Genomic DNA, 22,659 nt, shown 5'->3' on the forward strand with positions numbered 1-22,659 from the left:
GCATCAGAATGCATTCACTGCATCCCATTGCATCCCCTGAGACCCATTGCATTCCATCACATAGCACCACATCCCACTGCAACCCACCACGTTCAGTAGCATCCCACTGTATCCCATTGCATCCCACCACATCCAGTAGCATCCCACTGCGTCCCATTGAATCCCGTCACATCCCACACATCCCACTGAATCCACTGCATCCCACTGCATTACATTGCATCCTATTGCATCCTATTACATCCCGTTGTATCCCACTGCATATATTGAATCCCACTACAACCCACTGCATCCCACTGCATCCAGCTGCATCTCACTGCATACATTGAATTCCACTGCAACCCACTGCATCCTATCACATCCACTGCATCCAAAAGCGTCCCATTGCATCCCACTACATCCTGCTGGATCCCACTGCATCCCATCACATTCCACAGCATCCCACCACACCCATCACAACCACTGCATCCCACCACATCCCAAGCATCCCGTCACATCTCACTGCATCTCACTGCATCCCATTGCATCCCATTGCACTGCAGCCTCCCTGCTCACACTGCAGCCTCCTTACAGCACCCCTGTTGCTGCTACCAGCACCCAGGGCACTCAGTATCCCTGACACTGGCACTCAGAGCCCCCTGTGTCCCTGCACACTCTGGGGTCCCCATGTCCCCACTGCCAGCACCCGGGTGTCCCCGTGTCCCCGCACAGCCAGGAGTCCCCATGGACCCACCACTGGCACCCAGGCACCCCACGGCACTGCTGCTGGCACCTGCAGGTCCCAGATTCCCCGTCACAGCACCCAGAGCACCCCACATCTCCATCCGCATCACCTAGAGCACCGCAATGTCCACATCACCAGCACCCGGAACATCCCATGTCCCCACTGCTATTACCCAGAGCACCCCATGTCCCCACCACCAGCACCCGAAGCACCCGATAACCCTATCCCCAGCACCCAGAGCACCAAATACCTCCACCACCAGTATTCAGAGCACCCCATGTTCCCATCACCAGCATCCAGGATGCACAATATCCCCAGCACCCAGAGCACCCCATATCCCACCTGCCAGCACCCAGAGCACCCCATGTCCCCATCCCCATCACCAAGAGCACCCAATCCGCCACCAGTACTCAGAGCACCCCATGTCCCTGTCACCAGGGCACCCCATGTTCCCATTACCAGCATCCAGGATACCCAGTATCCCCATCCCCAGCACCTGGAGCACCCCATGTCCCAGCTGCCAGCACCCAGTATGTGCACTGTCAACACTCAGAGCACCCCATGGCCTCATCGCCAGCACCCAGGACACCCGATATCCCTATCTCCATCACCCAGAGCACTCCATGCCCCCACACATGATGTCCCATGTCCCCACCACACTGCCAGGGTCACCTCCATCCCATCCCCTTCACACCCCCCTGCGCTACCACCTGATTCATTCCTGACTCCCTTCTCCCTCCTTCCACAGCAAATTCCCATTTCCCGGCCATAACCCATGGGATAATGACCCTGGGCACCCCCTTTGCACCTTTGTTTTGTGGGGGGGGGACATGACACCATCCCTTAACCGGGTGATGCTGGGGGTCCCTTTGGGTACCAATGTGGGTACCAGTTCCCAGCATCACTTCCTCCCTGTTTGGGACCGCTTTGCGGGGAAGCATTGCAATCCATACGGCACAACCCCCACTTTTGGCAGGGATGGGGGGGGGGGGTCCCAGCATTCACCCCACCCCCGTTTGAACCCCTCGGGGACAACGGCAGGTACAAAGAGTGAACAATATTTATTAAAATACAAAAATACACTTGGTTTTTGGACGGATTTGTCGTGGTTTTTCCTCAGTTCAGGATACAATCCCGTCATTCCGGCCTTTATATAGATATAGATATAGATATAACTTCTGTTTAACCCCCCCCTCCCCACGCAGCCCCCCTCACCCCCCCCACCCCATTATTTAATTCCCATCTGATAATTCATTTTAAAGCTAAAATAAGAAATTAAAGTTAATTCCAATAGTCGAGCGGCCGGGGGGAGCCCCATTGCTGTGACCCCCCCAAAAACACCCCCCCAGCCCTTCAGGACCCCCACGAGGCACTTGCCGTCCCCGCTGGGACCCCCCCAGTAGCCACCTCCGATGCTGGTGGCCACCCCCCCATTAGCCACATTGAGTTCCCCCCCCCCCACCCCCCCAAGCCCTTAATTCCTCCTGGATCCCCCCCTTCATTCCATAAGCAGCCCATGGGGGGGGGGTCCCCAATCTCAACCCCACCCCCCCAAGGAAGGGGTTTGGGGGGGGTCCCCTAAAATGAGGCCAAAATCGTGTTGTGGGAGGTGTCTACAATCATACGTCAGGTCTCCCAATGGGGGGCCCCCCCAGCCCCCCCAGGAGCTTTAGCCCTGTGCCGATGCCGGTGGCCTTATACTGGTGCAATGGGGGTGAATTGGGGGGGGCACCAGTCAGACACCCCCCCCATGCACCCACATACTTGAATTGGGGGGCGGGGAGCCCCCTTTTTGGGGTCATTTTTTGCTTTAATACATTGCAGGCGGCCAAACCCCCCCAAAAATGCCCACCACCCCCAAAATACCCCCACCCCCCCCAGATACCCCAACACCACCCCCCCACACCCCCCCCCCGAGAATTCCTTTATTGCATGTGGAAGATTTTGGCACAACCTCCAACCACCATCCCAGCACATGGCGGGGGGGGGGGGGATGGGGTGGTCCTGCTGCATCCAACCCCCCCTTTTCATCCCAAACACCCCCATTCCAAGCCCAGTCCCACCCCAGTGGGCTCCTGTCCCCCACTTCTTCCTGGATAACGGGAATTCTTTCCTCTCCCTTTTCTCTTGGAGTTAGAAACTGTGATTTGGGGGGGGGGGGGAGGGGGGTTGGGGGGGTGATTTTAATATCTGCTGCTCTTCTCAGCCCGTGGATTTCGGATAGAAGCATGTACAAGAAAAGAAAAGTCTCTCCCCCAGCTCTGTACAAGAGTCACCTTCTAGATTTGGGGGGTTCTTCATTTGGGGGGGGTCTTTTGGGGGGGTTTTGTGCATCCTATTGCGTTTGTGATGGGGGAGGAGGAGGAGGAAAAAGGGGAGGGGTGGGAGGAAGCTCAACCCAAAAAAGCCCCAAAGAACGAAAAAGTCATATCTGGGTCTCCTGGACTTTGTCCTTGGGGTGGGTTTGGATGATGTAGGGTTCCATAAGGGTGCTCCCGGGGGGGTGCAAGGAGTTGCCCAAGTTGTTCTCGGTCCAATGGGCCCCGTGCGGTGCTTTGTAGGTGTTGTAGTTCATGTGGTCATGAACAGCGGGCAGCACCACGGCCCCCTCACCTGCAACGCCGGCGCTGGTGGTGGTCACCATGGTGGCGGTGGTGGCGGTGGTGGCGGCCGGGATGTCCTCGTCTACCTGGATGATCTCCACGGTGCGCGCGGCCGACACGGTGCTGCGCTGCTGGTGCCGCTTGCGGAGCTTGTAGAAGACGATGAGCATGGCCGCGGCCAAGAGCGTCACCGCCACGAAGCAGCCGATGATGATCTTGGTGGTCTTCATCACCTCGTCCAAGCTGGTCTGCGTCTTGTCGCCCGCGTCGGCGGTGGGGACGGCGACCTGCCTGGGCGGGCGCGTGGTCTGCACCAGGACGGTGGTGGTGGTGGTGTACGCCGGTTGGTAACCCGTCGACGTGGTGGGGACGGGCTTGGTGAACTTAGGGGAGATGTCCTCCGGGGAGATCTCGGTGGTCTCCACCGTGACGGTGGTGAAGAAGCTGTAGTTGGAGGTGTTGAGCTCGGCCGTGCTCACGTTGAGGTAGGCCGAGGCGTTGGAGTTCCCCGCCACGTTGGTGACCATGCAGGTGTAAACCCCGGTGTCCGTCAGCAGGACGTGGGAGAAGTTCAGGGTGCCGTCGTTGAGGACGGAGATGCGCGGGTGGTTGGACGCGTGGCTCAGCACCGTCCCGTTAGGCAGCAACCACCTAACGGAGGACATGGAAGGAGTTCGGCACTTGAGCTCGGCCACCCGCCCCTCGGAGATGTTGAGGTCCATGGGCGCGTCCATGATGAAGGGCGCCGAGCACTGGAAGGAGGTTTGGTCCACCTCCACCAGGAACCGGCCCCGCATGTGGAGCGGGGCATGGCAGCGCCCGCAGCACGTCGAGTTGGTGGGGATGTACTCCCTCAACCACCACGACAGCCAGAGGATGTCGCAGTCGCAGTCCCAAGGGTTGTGGTGAAGGTGAAGCTCCACCAGGTACCGCAGAGGGGCGAAGAGGTCGTGGGGCAGGGAGGAGAGGTTGTTGTGGGCCAGGTTGAGCTCCACCAGCGCCGTCAGGTCGTCGAAGGCGTTGCGCTCGATCAGGTTGATCTGCGAGTTCATAATCCAGAGCTTTTTGAGGGACTTGAGCCCGTGGAAGGAGCCCGGTTTGATCTCGGGGAAGTTGTTGCCCGACATCTCCAGCTCCTCCAGCCCCACCAAGGGCGTCAGGTTGGGCATGTCCTTGATGTTGCACATCCCCAGGTTGAGGTACTTGAGGTTGTACAAGCCCTCGAAAGCCCCCTCGGAGATGTACTCCAGCTTCTTGAGCTCGCCCAGGTCCAGGCGCATGAGGGAGGGCACCCGGTTGAAGGCGTACGAGGGGATGCTCTCGATGGGGTTGTTCCTCAACCACAGCTCCCTCAGCTTGGACAGGTACTCGAAGGCCCCGCTGGGGATGACGGTCAGCCAGTTGTCAAAGAGCTCCAAGGTGTTGAGGCTGGCCAACCCGTTGAAAGCCCCAACCTCGATCTGCCGGATGGCGTTCCTGCCCAACTGCAGGACCTCCAGGTGATGCAGGTGGCGGAACGTGTCCGCCTGGATCATCTGGATGTTGTTCTCCATCAGGTTGAGGTACCGGGTGTTGGAGGGGATGCCGGGGGGCACCTCGGCCAAGCCGCGCCGGGTGCACACCACTTTGCTCAACTGGTTACTGCAGGAGCAAACCGAGGGGCAAGCGGGGGCTCCGGGGGAGGCGGCGGCGGTGGCAACGGCCACGTAGAGGATCCAGGCGTGCACCGTCAAGTAGGAGACGAGGGCAGCTCTCCAGGCACGGCAGCGGCGGTGGCGGTGGTGGTGGTGGTGATGGTGCACAGTTACCTGCCACAAGAGCTTCATGGTGTGGCACGTTCATCATTCACCATCGTCTGGGGATGGCGGCGTCCTAAGGAAGAAGTGGCTCAGGGCCCCCCCCTGCTCCCGGCCCGGCTGGCTGGATGGATGGCTGGATGGATGGATGGGGAGGGGGGGGGAGAGAAAAAGGGGTGAAAAAACGCGGGTTTAGCCCCCCAAAAGGGTCAAAAAATGCTGCGTGAGGGGCGGGGGGGGCCCTGGCGAGCCCCCTCCCAGCCCGACCTACCTGGGCAAAGGGGATCCGGGACGGGGGGGGGGACACAAAATGGCTCCTGGAGGCTGTGGGGGGGGCGGCCCGGCTAAGCGGGGGCCCGGCACCCCCCCGGCGCGGCCCGCGCCCCGCACCCGCCGCCCCGGAGCCCGGCCCGCGGCCCCCGGGGGCCCGGCATGGGGACGGGAATGGGAACGGGGAGGGGGGTGAGAACCGGGGGGGAAACGGGGGAGACGGGGAGAGGAAGCAGGGGGGAAGGGGGAGGGAAGGGGGATCGGGAAGGGAGCGGGGAATGGGGAGAGGAATGAAAATCGGGGAGAGGAGAAAAGGAGAATGAAACGTGAAAATGAGAATGGGAAAGGGGGGAAAAATGGAAAATGAAAATGGAAAGCGAAAAGAAAAATATAAAAATAAGGGAATAAAAAATAGGAATAAAAAATAGAAACCAAGATAAAAATAAAAATGAAAATATAAATAAAAATTTAGAGGAAAAATAAAGACTAAAAGAAAAATAAACTAAAAAATGAAAGAATAAAAAGAGGAAAAGAAACAGAAAAGAAAAAATAGAAATAAAGAAAAATGAAAGAAAAGGCTAAAAATAAAAAAATAAAGGAAAATAAGGAATAAAACTGGAAAAAGGAGCGATGAAAATAAAAAGAGAAATAGAAAAAATAATAAAAATAAAATCTAAAATAAAAATAAAAATTAAATAAAAATAAAAAATGGAATAAAAATAAAGAACGAGATAAAAATGAAAATCAAACCAAGCCAAAGGATTCGAACACAATAAAAATAAAGGCTTAAAATAAAGGCTAAAAATAAAGAATAAAAATAGAACTCGGACCAAAGCTCAAACTAAAATAAGCACCGAGCGATCCAAATGGGGGAGAAAAAGGGATTAAAAATGACGATAAACGCTCAGGCCGGTACAAAACCGGAGGCTCCGGTCGCTGCCGGCCCCCGGCGGAGGGGCAGGAGCGCGGTCACCGGCGGCGGGGGGGGGGTCGCTCCGGGATGGGGGGTGCGGGGGGGGGGGCTCCTGTCGCGGGTGCTTTGCGGCGTCTCCGGCTGGGGGGTCCCGTTCCCGTTCCTGTTGTTCCCGTTCCGGTTCCCGTCGCGGTTCCTTCCCTCGTCCGCGCTCAGCGGCCGCTGGCTCCGGTTCTCCCGGGCGGGGCGGCGGCGGCGGCGGCCCCGGGGCCGGCGGACATCGTGCTCCGGTGCTGGCGACTGCGGGGCCCTGTGCGGGGCTCGGGGCCGGGCTCGATGCGGGGCTCGATGCGGTGCCCGGTGCTGTGCCCGGTGCCGGTATCGGTGCGGGGCCCGGTGCCGGGTTCAGTGCGGGTCTCGGTGCCGGTATCGATGCCGGGCTCGGTGCGGGGCTCGGTGCGGTGCCCGGTGCGGAGCTGGGTGCGGGGCTCGGTGCAGAGCTCGATGCCGGGCTCGGTGCGGGGCTCGGTGCAGGGCTCGATACCGGTGTCGGTGCCGGGCTCGGTGCGGGGCTCGGTGCGGGGCTCGGTGCGGGCGGGAGCCGCGCAGGCGGCTGGCTCATCCTTTTGTCCTTCAACGGCAACGCGGCTGCTGACGCATCGCGCCGGGAGCCCGGGAGCGGCGGGGGATGCTCCGCAAGCACCGATGGACGACACCCCCCCCCTTACCCCGCATCTACCGGGACCCCCCCCTCCCACCACCCCCCACCCCCCCACAACGTTCCGGAGGGGGCCCCAACCGGCCCCGGTGCAGCCGGTGCGGCGGGTGGGAGCTATTTTCCACTCTGGATGGAGGATGATGCGGGATGATGGGCTTCTTCCTCCCTCCTCCTCCTCCTGCCCACCCAACCGAGCCTGGTGGCCCTGACCCCCCCCCCGGACACGAGCACCGATGGACGGATGCACGGAGCCGGCAGCTTTAAGGTGATGGGGGGGGGGGGGGGGGGGACATGGACACGCGGCTCCATCCGTGGCAAACCCCCCCTCAATCCCCCCTCGATCCCTGACACCGCACCCCCACCCACCCCCACCCCCCCCCGCCATCCCTGGACCCTCCTTTTTCACCGGGCTCAAGGCTGAGACCGGATGCAAGCTGGACACCGATGGAGGGGACAATATATGGGGGAGAGGGGGGAAACGGGTCTGCCATGAGCACGATGCTGCGGTGATGGGCATGTGGGTACCGATGAATGGGGGGGGGTGTTCGACACTGCTTTGACCGTCTTCCCCCAGGCACTGTGGGGGGGGTGATTAGCGCCAGGCAGTTAATGAACCTCTAGGGCCCGCAGGGTCCCATGGGTGCTGCAAGGTGGGAGCAGTCTGAGGTGCTGGGGGGGGAGGGGGGCTACTCCCCCCCCCCCAAAGGCTGGCAGTGAGGGAGGGGAGAGGGAGACAATGGGGGTATCCCAGAAGTGGGGGCTCAGACCCCCTCAGGAGTGGGTTGGGACCCACCTGGGGTTGGGGCTGGGACCTCCCAGAGCAGGGATGGGACCCTCCAGCAGTGCAGGCAGGAGCTGCTCCATGCATTTGGGCACCTATGGGTGCTCTCCAAGGGGTTTTATGTGGGCCCAAGTGCGGCCCCTGGCCCCAGACCTCATGAGGGGACACTTGTGGGGTGGGAGGCAGGAGAGGGGTCACCCACTGGGGTGCTGGGCACGGCTGGGTCTGGCTGCTTCAGCTGCAGCATGTCCTGCCTGCATCTCTTGCCTGCATCTCCTGTCTGTATGGCATCTCCTGCCTGCACAGCTATCCCCTGCCTGCACAGCTATCCCCTGCCTGCATGGCATCTCCTGCCTGCACGGCTATCTCCTGCCTGCACATCATCTCCTGCCTGCACATCATCTCCTGCCTGCGTCTGCCTGCGTCTGCCTGCATCTGCCTGTACAGCATCTCCTGCTTGTGTGGCATCTCCTGCCTGCACGGCTATCTTCTGCGTGCACATCATCTCCTGCCTGCACATCATCTCCTGCCTGCATCTGCCTGTACAGCATCTCCTGCTTGCATGGCATCTCCTGCCTGCATCTCCTGCTTTTATTCTCTGCCTGTACAGCATCCCCTGCCTGTATGGCTATCTACTGCCTGCACTCCATCTCCTGCCTGCACAGCATCTCCTGCCTGCACAGCGTCTCCTGCCTTCATCCTCTGCCTTCACAGCATCTCCTGCCTGTGTGTGTCTCCTGCCTGCCCACCCCTGAAGCAGTGGGGGGCTGTAGGCCCCCAGGTTGGACGGGGGTGCTCGGGTGCACAGGGGGCACTCCAGTTTGCGCTCACTGGGTTGCACACTCCAGTTTGGTCTCTGGTTTGTGCACTCCCATTTACACACTGGTTCACTGCACCCCAGTTTGCTCACTGGTTTGCGCCTCCACTGTGCCCAGGGGGCCGGGTGGGCTCCTGACCCTTTCCCTGGTGCAGAGCCACAGGACCAGGACATGGCACAGGCACAAGAACCACCATGGCCTTGGTGGTCTTCGATCCTGGGTTCTGCCCAGCACTCCCATTGCTACCCAGTGCTCCCAATGCTACCTGATGTTCCTGGTGCTCCCAGTGCTCCCCAGTGCTCCCCAGTGCTCCCAGTGCTCCCAGTGCTACCCAGTGCTCCCAGTGCTACCCAGTGCTGCTCAGCGCAGGCAGAGAGCTCCGGGCACAGAGGCTGGGGTGCTCCTGCCTTCAGCTGGGTGCCTAGGAACACATCTGGGTACTCTTACGGAGCACATCTGTGCTGATGGAGCACATCTGGGTGCCGGTGTATCAGAGCTGCGTGCCCAGGAGCAGAGCTGGGTGCTGATGGAGCCAGTCTGGGTGCTCATGAATCACACCCAGGCGCTGATGGCTTGGAGCTGGGTGCTCTGGACCACCTCTGGGTGCCATGGATCAGATGCGGGTGCTCATGGAGCACATCTGGTGCTGACCTGCCATGGATCAGACATGGATGCTGACGGAGGGTGGCTTTTGGCCAGGCACCCACCCAGCGCGTGTCAAGCCCCATTGTATCCGTCCATTGCTTCATCGCCGCGGGTTGGAGCCTCCGTGATGAAGAGGAGCGCGTGGGGACGGGACGGGTGGTGGCCGGGTGCCGGCCGGCGCTGAGGGTGCCCCTTGGCCTCCCGCAGGTGGAGGTGGAGGTGGAGAGCATGGACAAGGCCGGGAACTTCATCGGGTGGCTGCACACGGAGGGGCTGAACCTGTCGGTGGCGCTGGTGGAGCACGCGCTCTCCAGGGTGCACTTCACCGCCGAGCGCAGCCCCTACTACAAGGCGCTGCTGGCGGCGGAGGAGGCCGCCAAGCAGAAGAAGGAGAAGGTGAGCGTGGGGCGGGCCCGTCCCCGGGGCTGTCACCGACACCAGGGGTGTCCCCGTGCCGAGGAATGCTCCCACCCCAAGAGGTGGTGTCCCCCCCCCCCGCTGTGGGACATTCCCCATGGCACGATGGATGGGGATGTCCCCATCCAGTGGATGTCCCCATGCCACGAGATGGGACACTCCCACCCCAAGGGTTGTGCTCACCCCAAGGAATGTCCCTACCCCAAGAGATGTCCTCACCCCATGGCTAAGAGATGTCCTCACCCCAAGGGATGTCCCCATACCAAGAGATGTCCCGACCCTAAGGGATGTCCCCCCTAAGAGTTGTCCCCCCCCCAAGAGATGTCCCCTACCCCGTGAGACGTCCGTACCCCAAGTGATGTCCCCATGCCAGGAGGCCTCCCCACCAATGGCACACGGGATCCCGGGTGCCACCATATCCGTCATCCCCTTGCCAGTGGCATCAACCGTGCCCATGGTGTCCCCAACCACCGTGTGTGTCCCCAATGCCAGGTGTGGTCCCACTACGAGGAGGCGCCGGTGGAGGAGGTGGTGCCTGTGCTGGAGGAGAAGGAGCGCACGGCCAACTACAAACCCGTGTTCGTGACGGAGATCACGGACGACCTCCACTTCTACGTGCAGGACGTGGAGACGGGTACGGGCACGGCCCCGGGTCCCCATCACCCCCTGCAGTGCCCAAACGTGCCCCTGACCTTGAACCTCAGCCCTGCGCTGAGGCTTCCACCTCTCAACCCTGGCTCCCAGCCCTGACCCCCACCGCCAGCGCCCAAAGGTGGCCCCAGGGCCTCAACCTGGCCCCCCCTTGACATGGGTTGGGGTGAGGGGCTCACCCCTGGCCGCCCCCAGCGCTGGGGGTGGGCAGCGCGGGTGCTGGATGAGGTCCCCAACCCACAGGTGCCCAACTGGAGAAGCTGATGGAGAACATGCGCACGGAGGTGGGCAACCACCCGCCGGTGGAGGGCTCCTACGCCCCGCGTCGGGGTGACTTCTGCATCGCCAAGTTTGTGGATGGAGAATGGTGAGGAGAGGTCCTGGTCCCCCCGGCCCCAGCGTGGGGTGTGATTGCCCCATGCCGAGGGGTGGTTGTGGGGTGACACCATCCCCATCCCATCCCCATCCCATCCAGGTACCGGGCCCGAGTGGAGAAGGTGGAGTCGGCCGCCAAGGTCCACATCTTCTACATTGACTATGGCAACGTGAGTGCTCGGTGTGATGGGGGCTGTGGGTGGGGGGCACCCTGGGGTGACAACTGGGGCACCCCAGCTCCGGATGTGTTGGAGGGGGGCTGGCTGTGACCCTCAGCCTGGCTGAAAGTGTCCAGCACCGTTGGGTGACCTCCTAACCCTGGCATCAGCGTACCCAGCACCTGGGATGCTCTTCCAACCCCAGCAGTGGGGATCCCATCATAGATGTGCAGCACCCTTGGGTGCCCTCCTAACCCTGGCATCAGCGTACCCAGCACCCGGGATGCTCTTCCAACCCCAGCAGTGGGGAACCCATCATAGATGTCCAGCACCCTTGGGTGCCCTCTCAACCAGACCCCTGAATGCCCATCAGGAGATGGCCAGCACCTTCGGGTGGCATCCTAACCCTGGCACTGGGGATACCATCATGGGAAGCCCAGCACCTTGAGTGCCCTCCCAAAACCATGTCTGGGAGCCCTTCATGAAGTGCCCAGCACCCTTGGGTGCTCTCCCACCCCTTGATGCCCATCAAGACATGCCCATCACCCTTGGCTGCTCTTCCAACCCCACCACTGAGGATCCCATTGCCGGGTACCCATCACCCTCGAGTAGTCTCCCAGCAACACCGGGGACCCCATCAGTGTGCCCCAGCACCCATGGGTGCCCCATTCCCTCCTGTCCCCCGCAGAAGGAGACGCTGCCCGCCACCCGCTTGGCCGCGCTTCCGCCTGCCTTCAGCACCCGCGTGCTCCCGGCACAAGCCACCGAGTACAAGTTTGCCTTCATCCAGGTGCCCCAGGACGTGAGTTTGGGGGGGTCTGGGTGGTGCTGATGGGCTCCAGGTCCCCGGTGGCACCTCAGGGCCCGATGCCCCATGCCCCACAGGATGACGCCCGGGCGGACGCGGTGGACAGCGTGGTCAGGGACATCCAGAACACCCAGTGCCTGCTCAACGTGGAGCACCTGGGGCCCGGCTGTCCCCACGTCACCCTCCAGTTTGCCGACTCCAAGAGCGACGTGGGGCTGGGGCTGGTCAAGGAGGGGCTGGTCATGGTCGAGGTGCGCAAGGAGAAGCAGTTCCAGAAAGTGGTAGGTGATGGAGAGCTCGAGGAGGGCCCCCACCGCGGCCATGGGTGGTCAGAAAGCTCTGGGGGGCACCCAACCCCGCCAAGGAGGGGTGTGGGTTCACCCCCTGGTCGTGTCTCCCCACAGATCACTGAGTACCTGAACGCACAGGAGGCGGCCAAGAGCGCCCGGGTGAGTTGGGGGGTGGGAGGGGGGCCCCCCAACTCAAGGGGAGATGTTGGATGTGGTACCGATGCCTTTGGGGTGATCATTAATCGTGTTACCCCATCTCCAGAAGATGCTGGCTGTGGTGCTACCATCTTTCTTTGGTGTGATGCTTGATGTGGTACCCGTATCTCTGGCAGATCCTGGATGTGGTACCCCCATCTCCAGGGAGATCCTGGATGTGGTACCCCATTTCCGAGGATATGCTGGATGTGGTACCCCCATGTCCAGGGATGCCACGGGGTGTAGCCCCCTTCTCCAGGCTGCTCTGGATGTGGTACCCACAACCTTAGAGAGATGCTGGCTGCAGATGCCCCATCTCCAGGCAGATCCTGGATGTGGTACCCTATCTCCAAGGAGATGCTGGATGCAGACCCCATCTCTGCAGTGATGCTGGATGTGGCACCCCCATCTCCAGGGGTTCCACGGTCCCATCCCATCCCCTCTCTTGCAGCTCAACCTCTGGCGCTACGGAGATTTCCGCGCAGACGATGCAGATGAGTTTGGCTACAGCCGCTGAGGGATGCTCCAGGGGTGCTGCAACCCCCCAGTACCCCCATACCAACGTCCCCCTCCATCCACCCACCGCTCCATCACCCATCCATCCATCCATCCATCCATCCATCCATCCATCCCCTTGTCCCATCCCATTGCCACAGGGGCCGGGGCAGCCAAGGTGGTGGTCGCAGCTCCATGCCCTGGGAATGTCGGGACTGGGGGTGCCCCCCCACCCCCCTGTCCTCCCATCTTGGGCCCCACAACAGCTGAATGTGACCCCTCTGTCCTGCCCCCCCCCCCCCCGGCCTGTATTTAAAGCTTCAGAGGCCCAATAAATGTAGTCAAGCGTCTTCTCCGTGCTGGTGTCCCCCAAGTTCATCCCATCTCTAAGCTGGGACCACTGGGAAGTGGGGCAGTCCCAGGGTCCCAGCCATGTCCTGCTGTGGGGAGGGGGATGAGGGAAGGGGAAGGGGATGTTGAAGGGTCTGTTCCAAGGCCTTCCTGGAGCCCCAGGTCCCACCCGTGGAGCTTGAACCTAGGACCCAAAGCTGGACCCCAAACCTGGGGGGCAGTTGGGGACCTTCAGGATGGGTCCCAAATGGGGTTGTTAAACCTCAGCCTTGGACCTCTGGTCCCACCCATGGATCCCAACCCTGGGTCCCAAATGTGGCCCTTGACATCGAACCTCAACCCTTGGTCCCAGTCATGGCCCCTAGACCTGGACGTCAACCCCAGCCCCAACCACAGACCCCAGCTGCAGAACCTCAACCCTGAGCTCCAAATCTGGGTCCCCATCAGGGACTTTCACCCCAGGGCCCAACCCTGGGTCCTAAATGTGGCTCCTGACCTTGAACTTCAACCCTGGGTCCCAAATGTGGCCTCTAGACCTGGATATCAACCCCAGGCCCCAACCATGGACCTGAATCTGAGCACCAAGTACCCGTCAGGGACCTCAACCTTGGTGCCCATCCTGCACCCCAACCCTGCACCCAGACGTCACCCAGCCATCACCCTGACCCAGGGCTGGGGACAAGGGAGTGCTCCCTGCACCCCAAGGTGCTCTCACCCTCCCCACGCCAAGCCCATCCTGGTCACCTCAGTCTGCTGGTCCCAGTCCCTATGGGGCCACCCTCAATGCCACTTACAGGGCCAGTGGTCAGTGCCACCCATGGGCACCATCACGGTGCTGCCGCCATCCTCAGTGTCCCCATTGCTGGTGATCGATGGCCATGATGGGGGGGTCGGGGGCGGGTCCCCATCCCCTCTAGCCATCTTTGGTCCTGGGTGTTAATTATAGCTCTGCACTAATTGAGATTGATCTCATAGGAGCTGGGAGCGCTGGCGCTGGGGCCAATGATTAGCGCCAGCAAGCACTGGGATTAAAGGAAGGGATGGGGGGGTGAGTCCTGGGACATGGGTGGCTGCTCCCACCCCAACAGCTCCGTGTCCATCGCTGGGTGCTGGTGTTTGAGGGTCCCTGGAGGCCTCAATGAGGGGCTCCTGATGGGCCCTGTCTATATGGGGGGGGGGGGGGGCTCTTGGGGTCTTCGGTTGCCCCTGGAGGTCTTGGCTGTGCCCGTTCCTCTCCGGCGCTTGACCTTGGTCCATCATTGGAGCTGGGGTGAGCCGCTCTCATCAGTGCCAAGGGCACGAGAGGGGGCACGGCCACCACGGGGCCACCACGGGTGACACCGTGAGGGTGTCCGGGGGAACACACGGACACGAACACACCGGGAGGGGGGGGGGGTGTCCCAAACACGGGGTGCAGGGACCCCACTGTGGCACAGCCGGGGGACGTGAGACTGCCCCTCGGGTCCCTCCGTGTCACCACTGTCACTGGATAGGGGACACCAGAGAACCCTATGGCAGCGGACCCAGTGTCCCCAGTGTCCCCAGCCAGGGGACCCGAGTGCTCCCCATTTACAGCCCACTGGGCACCAGCGTGAGCTGCCGGAGGGCAGGGGGCCGGCTTGTGGCTGTGCTGGGAGGGACTGGGCGGAACTGGGCGGTGCTGGGCGGTGCGCAGAGAGAGGGACACGAGAGGGAAACGGCGACACCTACCGGTACTGGTGCAACACATCCCGGTACAGCTCCATCCCAGTACAGATCCATCCCAGTACAGCTCCATCCCAGTACAGATCCACGCCAGTACAGCTCTATCCCAGTACAGCTCTGTCCCAATACAGTTCTATCCCAGTAGAGTTCTATCCCAGTACAGCTCTATCCCAGTACAGCTCTATCCCAATACAGCTCCACCCCAGTACAGCTTATCCCAACACAGCTCCATCCCACTACAGCTCTCTCACAATACAGCTCTATCCCACTACAGATCTATCCCAGTACAGCTCTACCCCAGTACAGCTTTATCCCAGTACAGCTCTGTCCCAATACAGTTGTATTCCAGTAGAGTTCTATCCCAATACAGTTTAATCCCAGTACAGCTCTATCCCAGTACAGCTTTACCTCAGCACAACCAGCCCCAGTACAGCCCTGTAATTAGCAGTGTGCGCGTGTGTGCGCGTGCAAAGTGTGTGCACACGTGTGTGTATCTCTGTGTGTCTGTGTGTGGGCAGTGTATGTACACGTATGTGTGTGTGCAGTGTGTGTGCAGTGTGTACACGTGTGTGTGTGCAGTGTGTGTGCAGTGTGTACACGTGTGTGTGTGCAGTGTGCTCACGTTTGTACACGTGTGTGCGTGCAGTGCATGCAGTGTGCACGTGTGTGTGTGCAGTGTGTGTGCACGTGTGTGTGTGCAGTGTGTGCACTTGTGTACACGGGTGTGTGCACGTGTGTACATACGTGTGCAGTGTATGTACACATATGTGTGTGTGAAGTGTGTGCACGTGTGTACACGTGTGTGTGCACGTGTGTGTGTGTGCAGGGGTGTACGTGTGTGTATGCAGTGTGTGTACATGTGTGAGAGTGAGCAGTGTGTGTGCACATGTGTACATGCGTGTGCAGTGTGTGTACACGTGTGTGTAGTGTGTGTGCACGTGTGTACACGTGTGTGTGTGCAGTGTGTGTGTGTGCAGTGTGTGTGCACGTGTGTACATGCGTGTGCAGTGTGCGTACACGTGTGTGTGCGCAGTGTGTGTGCACGTGTGTGTGTGCACGTGTGTGTGCAGTGTGTGTGCACATGTGTACATGCGTGTGCAGTGTGTGTGTGTGCAGTGTGTGTGTGGGCACGTGTGCACACGTGTGTGCGCGTCCCCGTCCGAGTCCCTTCGTGCCCTTCCCTCCGCCTCAAGTGCGGGGGGAGGCGTGGCCAGAGGCGGGGGCTTGGTCAGAAGCGGGGGCGTGGCCTGCCTCAGTGGGGGCGTGGCTCCGCCGGCGCAGCTCCTTCCCCGGGTCCCTGTGCCCCCCTGCCCCGCTGTCCCCGGGGCATCAACACCCACCTCCCCCCCGGGGTACGCGAGTGTTCGGCCGGGGGGGGACATGGACACTGGGGGTATCCCCACATCCCCGTGTCCCCTGGGTGGGTGCCCCCCCCCGTGTCGTTGCCCCTCCACCGTGTCCGTTCCCCCGCCCATGTCCGTGCCCCCCTGCGTCGTTATCCCCTACGGCGGGGTGTCCCCATGGTGGGGGGGTGTCTCGTCCCCATGTTTGTCCCTTCGTCCCCAGAATAGCCGCAGACACCGAAGGGGGGGCGGGGGTGGAACAACCGCTTCCCCCCCCCCGCCATGCTCCTCCCAGACTCTTCCCCCCCCCCCCCCCCCCGCCCCGGTCTATTTTTAGCTCTCGCGTGTTTCCAGGGGAACCCTGATGACGCAGTGACGTCAATGCGGGTCAACCGCCGCGCGCCGGGGCCCCCCCGCTCCGTGGCCGCCCCCCCCCATCGCAGCGGCAGCCGCAGGTAGGACCTTGGGGGGGAGGGGGGCACACACCGGGATCCCCCTGATCCCCCCCCCTCCCCCGCCGGTGACCAGGAACCCCCCAATCCCGCGGGGCCCGAGCACTGGGCATGGGGGGGGGGGGGACCCCCGATATCTGCCCATGGCACCCCAGGGAGCCAGCGCACCCTGGGGCACCTCTGCCCCATAGCATGCAGGGAGCCCTCCCCGCAGCACCTCGGGACCCTCCGTGCCCACACCCCCACCGCCCCCCGCAGCACCCCAGGGTGACCCGGACCCGCAAGCCCCCCCCGGCACCCAGGTGCCACCAGACCCCCCCTCCTAGCATCGGGGACCCCACGACTCCCGCCCCATCTTCCGGGACCCCGGACACCCCCCCGGACTCCAGTGCCCCAGACACAGCCCCCACCCCAGCACCCCGGGACCCCGGTCCCCGTCCCGTCCCCCCCCCCCCCCCCGCAGCACCCCCACACCCCGGGACCCCGACTGTCACCCTCAAGGCCTCTCTCTCACTGGGGCCTCCCATACCTGCCCCGCAGCACCCCAGATCCCCCCTGAGCACCCCACACCACACTCCGCCTTCCACCTTGCATGGGGACCCCCTTGTGTCCCCCCAGCACCCCATTTGTATCCCCCCTCCCTGTCCCCGCTGTCCCGGGGGGCTCCCTGCACCAGGCTCCATTCAGCACCACAGTGGGCTTGGGGGGGGGCCGTGGGTTTCAGATTTTGGACCCCCAAACCGGTCTGCGAGCCTCGTGGTGACGTAGGGAGGTCTCAGACGCACCCCAGTGATGTCCCCTCCATCCCCCCAAAGCGGCGGGGGAGGTTTTGGGGTGACGGGGACCCCATCACCCCCCCCGGTGCTGCCACCCATGGGGACGGGCGCTATAAGGTGTCTCCTGCGCTGTCACCCTGTGGGATGGGGACGTGGCCATGGGGTGGAGATGGGGCTGCGGGATGGAGCCATGGCCGCAGCGCAGCGCATGAGCCCGGGATGGGGGTGACCTGGGGTGGAGGTGCCGGGGGGATGAGGATGGGGCTGCAGGACGGAGACGTGGCTGCGGCGCGGAGGTGGCCATGGGCACGAGGCGAGGGCTCCGGGCTCCAGGAGCTGCGTATTCAGCTGCGCCCTGGGATCTGCACCCCTGCCCCGTCACCGCCGGTGCCCCCCATGGGACACCCGGACACCGGCACCCCGAGGGCCTCCGATGTCTGAAACCGAGCCTGCAGGGACCGAGCTGTGCTTCCCTGCCCGGATCCACCAGGATCCTGCGATCCCTGCCTGCAGCCGATGGGATCCTGCTCCTCCCTGCCTGCCTCTGATGGGATCTTGTGCTTCCCCACCTGCATCTGATGTGAATCTGCGCTTCCCCACCTGCATCCACTGGGATCCTGTGCTTCCCTGCCTGCAGTCGATGTGAACCTGCGTTTCCCTGCCTGCATCGGATGTGATCCCGCTCTTCCCTGCCTGCAATTGATGGGATCCTGCACTTCCCAGCCTTCATCCAACGGGATCGTCATCTTCCCTGCTTGCAGTCAGTGGGATCCTGTGCTTCCCTGTCCGCAGCGGGTGTGATCCTAAGCCTTCTTGCCCACATGCAACAGGATCATGTGCTTCCCTGCCTGCAATCCAACAGGACACTTCACTTCCCTGCCCACATCTGATGGGATTCTGCTCTTCCCTGCCTGCATCTGATGGGATCCTGTGCACCCCTGCCTGCATCCGAAGGGATTCAGTGCTTTGCTGCCTGCATCCGACCAGATCCTGCACTTCCCTGTGACTGGATCCTGCACTTCCCTGCCTGCAACCAACAGGATTTGATGCTTCCCTGCACCGTTTGGATCCAGCTCTTCCTTTCCTGCATCCATTGGGATTCCGGGCCACCGGCCCCGGTCTGGCTGCTTCAAAGCCGCACCGTGCAGGCCCCCTTCTCCACGGGCACACACGCGCGTGCGCTCACATGCGTGTCCGTGCGTGTCCGTGTCCCACTGTCCCTCTCGGGTCTTTTTGCGGTCTGGGCTTGCTGTCCCCTCCGCGGCACTCAGGAAGCCCTTACCCCAAAAAGCATCCGCGGGGGACCCGCGCGCCGGGGGGACCCAACCCCCTGGGGACAGAGGGGACACCGCGCACCGGGGGACACAAGGCCGCGGGGAGGGACCCTCGGGTGGCGCTTGGGGGGCACACGGGGGTGGGGGGGTTGCACGTCGGCAGCCCAGGGGCATGGGACAAGGTGGGGCAGCCGCGTGTCAGCATGGGCAGGGGACGGGCCCCAACCGGAGCTCTTGGACCCTTGGCCCCACATCCCCTTGGCCCCACATCCCCTTGGCCCCGTGTCCCTTCAACCCCACGTTCCTCATCCCTATGTCCCCCACATCCCCTTATCCCTTTGTCCCCTTGTTCTCTCATCCTCTTGGCCCCACATCCACGTATCCCCTCATTCCCTCGTCCCCTTGTCCCATTGTCCACATATCCCCTTGTCCCCTCGTCCCCATATCCCCTTGTCCCCTCATCCCCTTGTCCCCTTGTCCCCAGCAGCACCTCATGGCGCCCTCAGCGCACCATCACACTCATGCCCAGCACCATCTCCTGTGACCGATGGTGACTCCATGGTGGATGTCACTGTGACCGATGTCCTGTCCCCCTGCCCATGCCTCTAAACCCATATGTCAAACTGGATTCCAGCGCTCCCAGTTTGGGTGCCCAGTTACCAGCACCACCAGCACCACTCTTGTTAGGGTTTCATGTGGTGCTTATGCACACACATGCACACACATGTACATACATGTACATACGTATACACGTGTGCTCCGCAGCAAAGCCCAGCTCTGTCACCCAGCCTGGGAGCAGTTGGGGGGGACATGGAGACATTGAGGACATTATTGCAGCCCTGTCCCCCCCGGTGGCACCCAGGGAATGGGGGGGCTGGTGGGGACGGGGGACATGGGGGTGATGTTGCCAGGGGGGAGCAGGGCTTGGGGACAGGAGTGACGGTGGCTTGGGGGGACAGGGACTGGGGACATGAGAAGGGTGATGGTGGCTGCAGGGGGATGGGGACTGGGGACAGCAATGGCAGCGATGGTGGCTGGGGGGGTAGGGACTGGGGCCAGGGACTGGGGCCATGAGGGATGATGGATGGAGTGGGGACAGGGCTTAGGGACGAGAAGGATGCTGGCTGGGTGGGGACATTGACCAAGGACAGGGCTTGGGGACATGGGTGATGCTGGGTGACGAGGCAGGGATTGGAGGCAGGGCTTGGGGACGTGAGTGATGGTGGCTGGCAGGGGACAGGGACTGGGGACAGGAGCAGGAGCTGGTGTGAGGGGGACAAGGTCTGGGTGCAGGAGAGGGGTGATGGTGGCTGCAGGGGGACAGGGCCTGGGGACAGGGCTTGGGGACACGAGTGATGGTGGCTGCGGGGGGACAGGGCCTGGGGACAAAAGCTGGAGCAATGGCGGGCGGACAGGGCTTGGGGACGGGAGCAGGAGGGATGTGTCAGGGACAGGAACCGGGGACAGGACCGATGCTGGGGGGGGGACAGGGATGAAGGACAGGACTGGGGACGCGAGTGACGGCGTTGGGAGGGCAGGGACGGGGGACACGGTGATGGTGCCGGGGGGGTCAGGCCATGGTGACACGAGCCCTGGGGCACTGACCCGCGGTTCCTGGCAGGGCTGCGGCCGTGGTTGCCCGGCACCGCACCGGTGGCGGCGACAGCCCCTGTCACCCCCCCGGGCACCCTGACCTGCCCCCCGGCCCCCGGCAGCCTGAGGGCACCCATAGGCAGACGCTCATAGCGGGGGTGCTGCGGTGCACCCCACTGACCCCTTGGGCCACCCCATCTGTGGACTCACATGGCCCCGGCTGTGTCATGCCCTGTCCCCCCCCAGGTCTGGGGACATCAGAGAGCACCCAGCACCCCCCCCCCCCCCCGGGGTGCAGACACCTCTGGGGACACCCATGAGCCCCCTTGCTCTGGGTTTGAAGCCCCTCCAGGGTGGGCTCCATGTCCCGATGTCCCATATCCCTGTGTCCCCATATCCCCATGTCCCCCCATGTCCTCTCATATCCCGATGTCCCATATTCCCATATTCCCATGTCCCCATATCCCCATGTTCCCCCATAACCCCATGTTCCCCCATGTCCCCATACCCCACATCCCGATATCCTGTATCTCCATGTCCCCCCATGTCCCTTTATCCCCATGTTCCCCCATGTCCCCATGTCGTCTCCGTGTCCCCACGGGGACCCCGTGGTGATGCCGGTGTCAAGCGGGGTGAATCCCAACCGCAGGAATGTGGGTGCTAGTCCAGGCTGGCCGCAGGATCCCTCGGGAATGCTGGGCTCTCCCCCCCGGGCTGCCGGCAATCCCGGCGGCTCCGGCCAGCCCGTAATATCCAGGAATTAGCCGGGTGGCTCCGCACCAAAAATAACAGCGGGAAGCGGGGGAGACACAGGGAGAATCCCACGGGATGGGGGCTGCCAGCTCCCGCCTGCCCCGGGATGAATCCTGGCGCTGGATCCCGAATCCCGGCCCCTGGGGACTCCCCTGCTGAGGGGGTGCGTGGCCGGGGTGGCCCCCGGGGATGGGGACAGGAGTATGGGGGGCCGGGGGGTGTCCCCATGGGGTGCAGAGGGGCTGATGGGGCTCTTGGTGACAGCGGGGACCGACTCTGTCCCTGCCCCTGTCCCCAGCCCATCACCGTCCCCGTCCTTGTCCGCATCCCTGCTCCATCTCTGCCGCCAGCCCTATTCCCATCCCATCCCTGCCCCCGTCCTCATCCTGCGCCCAGCCCATCCTGGTCCCAGTCCTATCCCCACCCAATCTCTGCCCCATCCCCACCCCTGTCTCTGTCCCATCCTCGTCCCATTTTGGTCCCCATCCCCATCCCCATCCCCATCCCCATCCCCATCCCTGTCCCCATCCCCATCCCTGACCCTGCTCCATCCCCGACCCTGTTCCCATCCCCATCCCATCCCACCGCCATCCCTATGTCCACCCCGTCCCACCTGCCCAGGTGTGTATGTGCCGGATCTCCGTGCCCAGATGTGTGTGTGTGTGTCCAGATGTGCAGGGCCGCGGGCCCGCCTGCCCCAGACGTGCGTCCGCCCAGGTGCGGCCGTGCCCAGATGTGTGTGCGGCCGCGAGTGTGCCCAGATGCGCTCCGGCTGTGCGCGGCCGCACGCGCTGCCCGACGTTGCGCTCACACCCCTGTGCCCCCCCCCCGCCCCCCAGGTGGGTGCTGTGGGGCAGGACGGGGCCAAGACGGGACGGACCCGGGGGGGGGGGGTCCCATGGGTGCGTGTGAGCGCGCGGCGCGTGTGCGTGTGCACGTGCACGGCGCTGCCGGCGGGGGATGTGTCACCGCGCACACGCACGCGGGGGGGGGGGGGGGGGGGGGGGGGGGGCTCCACCCGGGCACGTAGACACGCAGGACGCGTCCGCGCGCTGTGGGGCACGCGGTGGGGCGGGGACGTGCCGGGGGGTGGGAGGTGCCCCAGGGGTCACCTGGGGATACCCCCCCCCCCCCCCTCCACGTGCTCGGGGTATCCCCGGCCCCCCCCGTGCTCACTGTGTCCCGGCACCTCTCCCTTCACACACACCCCCCCCCCCCCCGCAGTGCTCCACGTGACCCCCGGAACCCTCCCCCCGGTGCTCGGGGTATCCCGAGGACCCCCCCGTGTTCACCTGGGTCCGCTCCCCTCACGCCGCGCATCCCCGGGCCCCCCCATCCCATGTTCGGTTCGGCCCCAGGGGACCCCTCTCTGACGCTCCCCGTGCCCCCCCCCCCCCCCCCCCCCCGGTATTGCTGTGTCCCGGGCCCCCCCCCGCTCGGTGCATCCACGGGATCTCCATCGCGCTCCGTGCGCCCCCGGGACCCCCTCACCATGTTCGGTTCATCCCCAGGGCCCCCCCCGTGGTCGCTGTGTCCCGGGACCGCCGTGTCCACTGCGTCCCAGGACTGATCCCCCCGGTGCATCCCCGGGAATTAACCCCCCCCCCCCGGTACTCCCTATGACCCCGGCACCCCCCCGTTACCGCTGTGTCCCGGCACCCCCCGCCGTGCCGCAGCCCCCGTCGGGCACACGGGCGGACACGGACGGACCCGGGCGGGACCCCCGGGCACGGGCACGCACGTGGGCACACGGGCACAG

The 22,659-nt window shown here is 63.1% G+C and overlaps 2 protein-coding genes across 2 annotated transcripts in view; one reads left to right on the forward strand and one right to left on the reverse strand.

The window, feature by feature from the left end:
• The window catches only part of SND1 (staphylococcal nuclease and tudor domain containing 1), a 100,565-nt gene extending 87,561 nt beyond the window's left edge, over window positions 1-13,004 (forward strand). The window contains exons 17-24 of the mRNA XM_065668233.1: window positions 9,473-9,661; window positions 10,175-10,316; window positions 10,577-10,700; window positions 10,809-10,878; window positions 11,555-11,668; window positions 11,752-11,955; window positions 12,079-12,123; window positions 12,611-13,004. Coding sequence (XP_065524305.1) covers window positions 9,473-9,661; window positions 10,175-10,316; window positions 10,577-10,700; window positions 10,809-10,878; window positions 11,555-11,668; window positions 11,752-11,955; window positions 12,079-12,123; window positions 12,611-12,676 — 954 coding nt within the window. The 3' untranslated portion in view covers window positions 12,677-13,004. The remainder of the gene's footprint in view (window positions 1-9,472; window positions 9,662-10,174; window positions 10,317-10,576; window positions 10,701-10,808; window positions 10,879-11,554; window positions 11,669-11,751; window positions 11,956-12,078; window positions 12,124-12,610) is intronic.
• Window positions 2,802-5,797, reverse strand: LRRC4 (leucine rich repeat containing 4). The gene is made up of 2 exons (XM_065668247.1): window positions 5,392-5,797; window positions 2,802-5,256 (listed from the first exon to the last, which is right to left on the reverse strand). The coding sequence occupies exon 2, from the start codon at window positions 5,148-5,150 to the stop codon at window positions 3,147-3,149; it is 2,004 nt and encodes a 667-aa protein (XP_065524319.1). The 5' UTR covers window positions 5,151-5,256; window positions 5,392-5,797; the 3' UTR covers window positions 2,802-3,146.
• Window positions 13,005-22,659: the final 9,655 nt, after the last annotated feature.

The sequence above is a fragment of the Lathamus discolor genome, chromosome 1 (assembly GCF_037157495.1).
Source record: "Lathamus discolor isolate bLatDis1 chromosome 1, bLatDis1.hap1, whole genome shotgun sequence".
NCBI classification, from domain to species: Eukaryota; Metazoa; Chordata; class Aves; order Psittaciformes; family Psittacidae; genus Lathamus; species Lathamus discolor.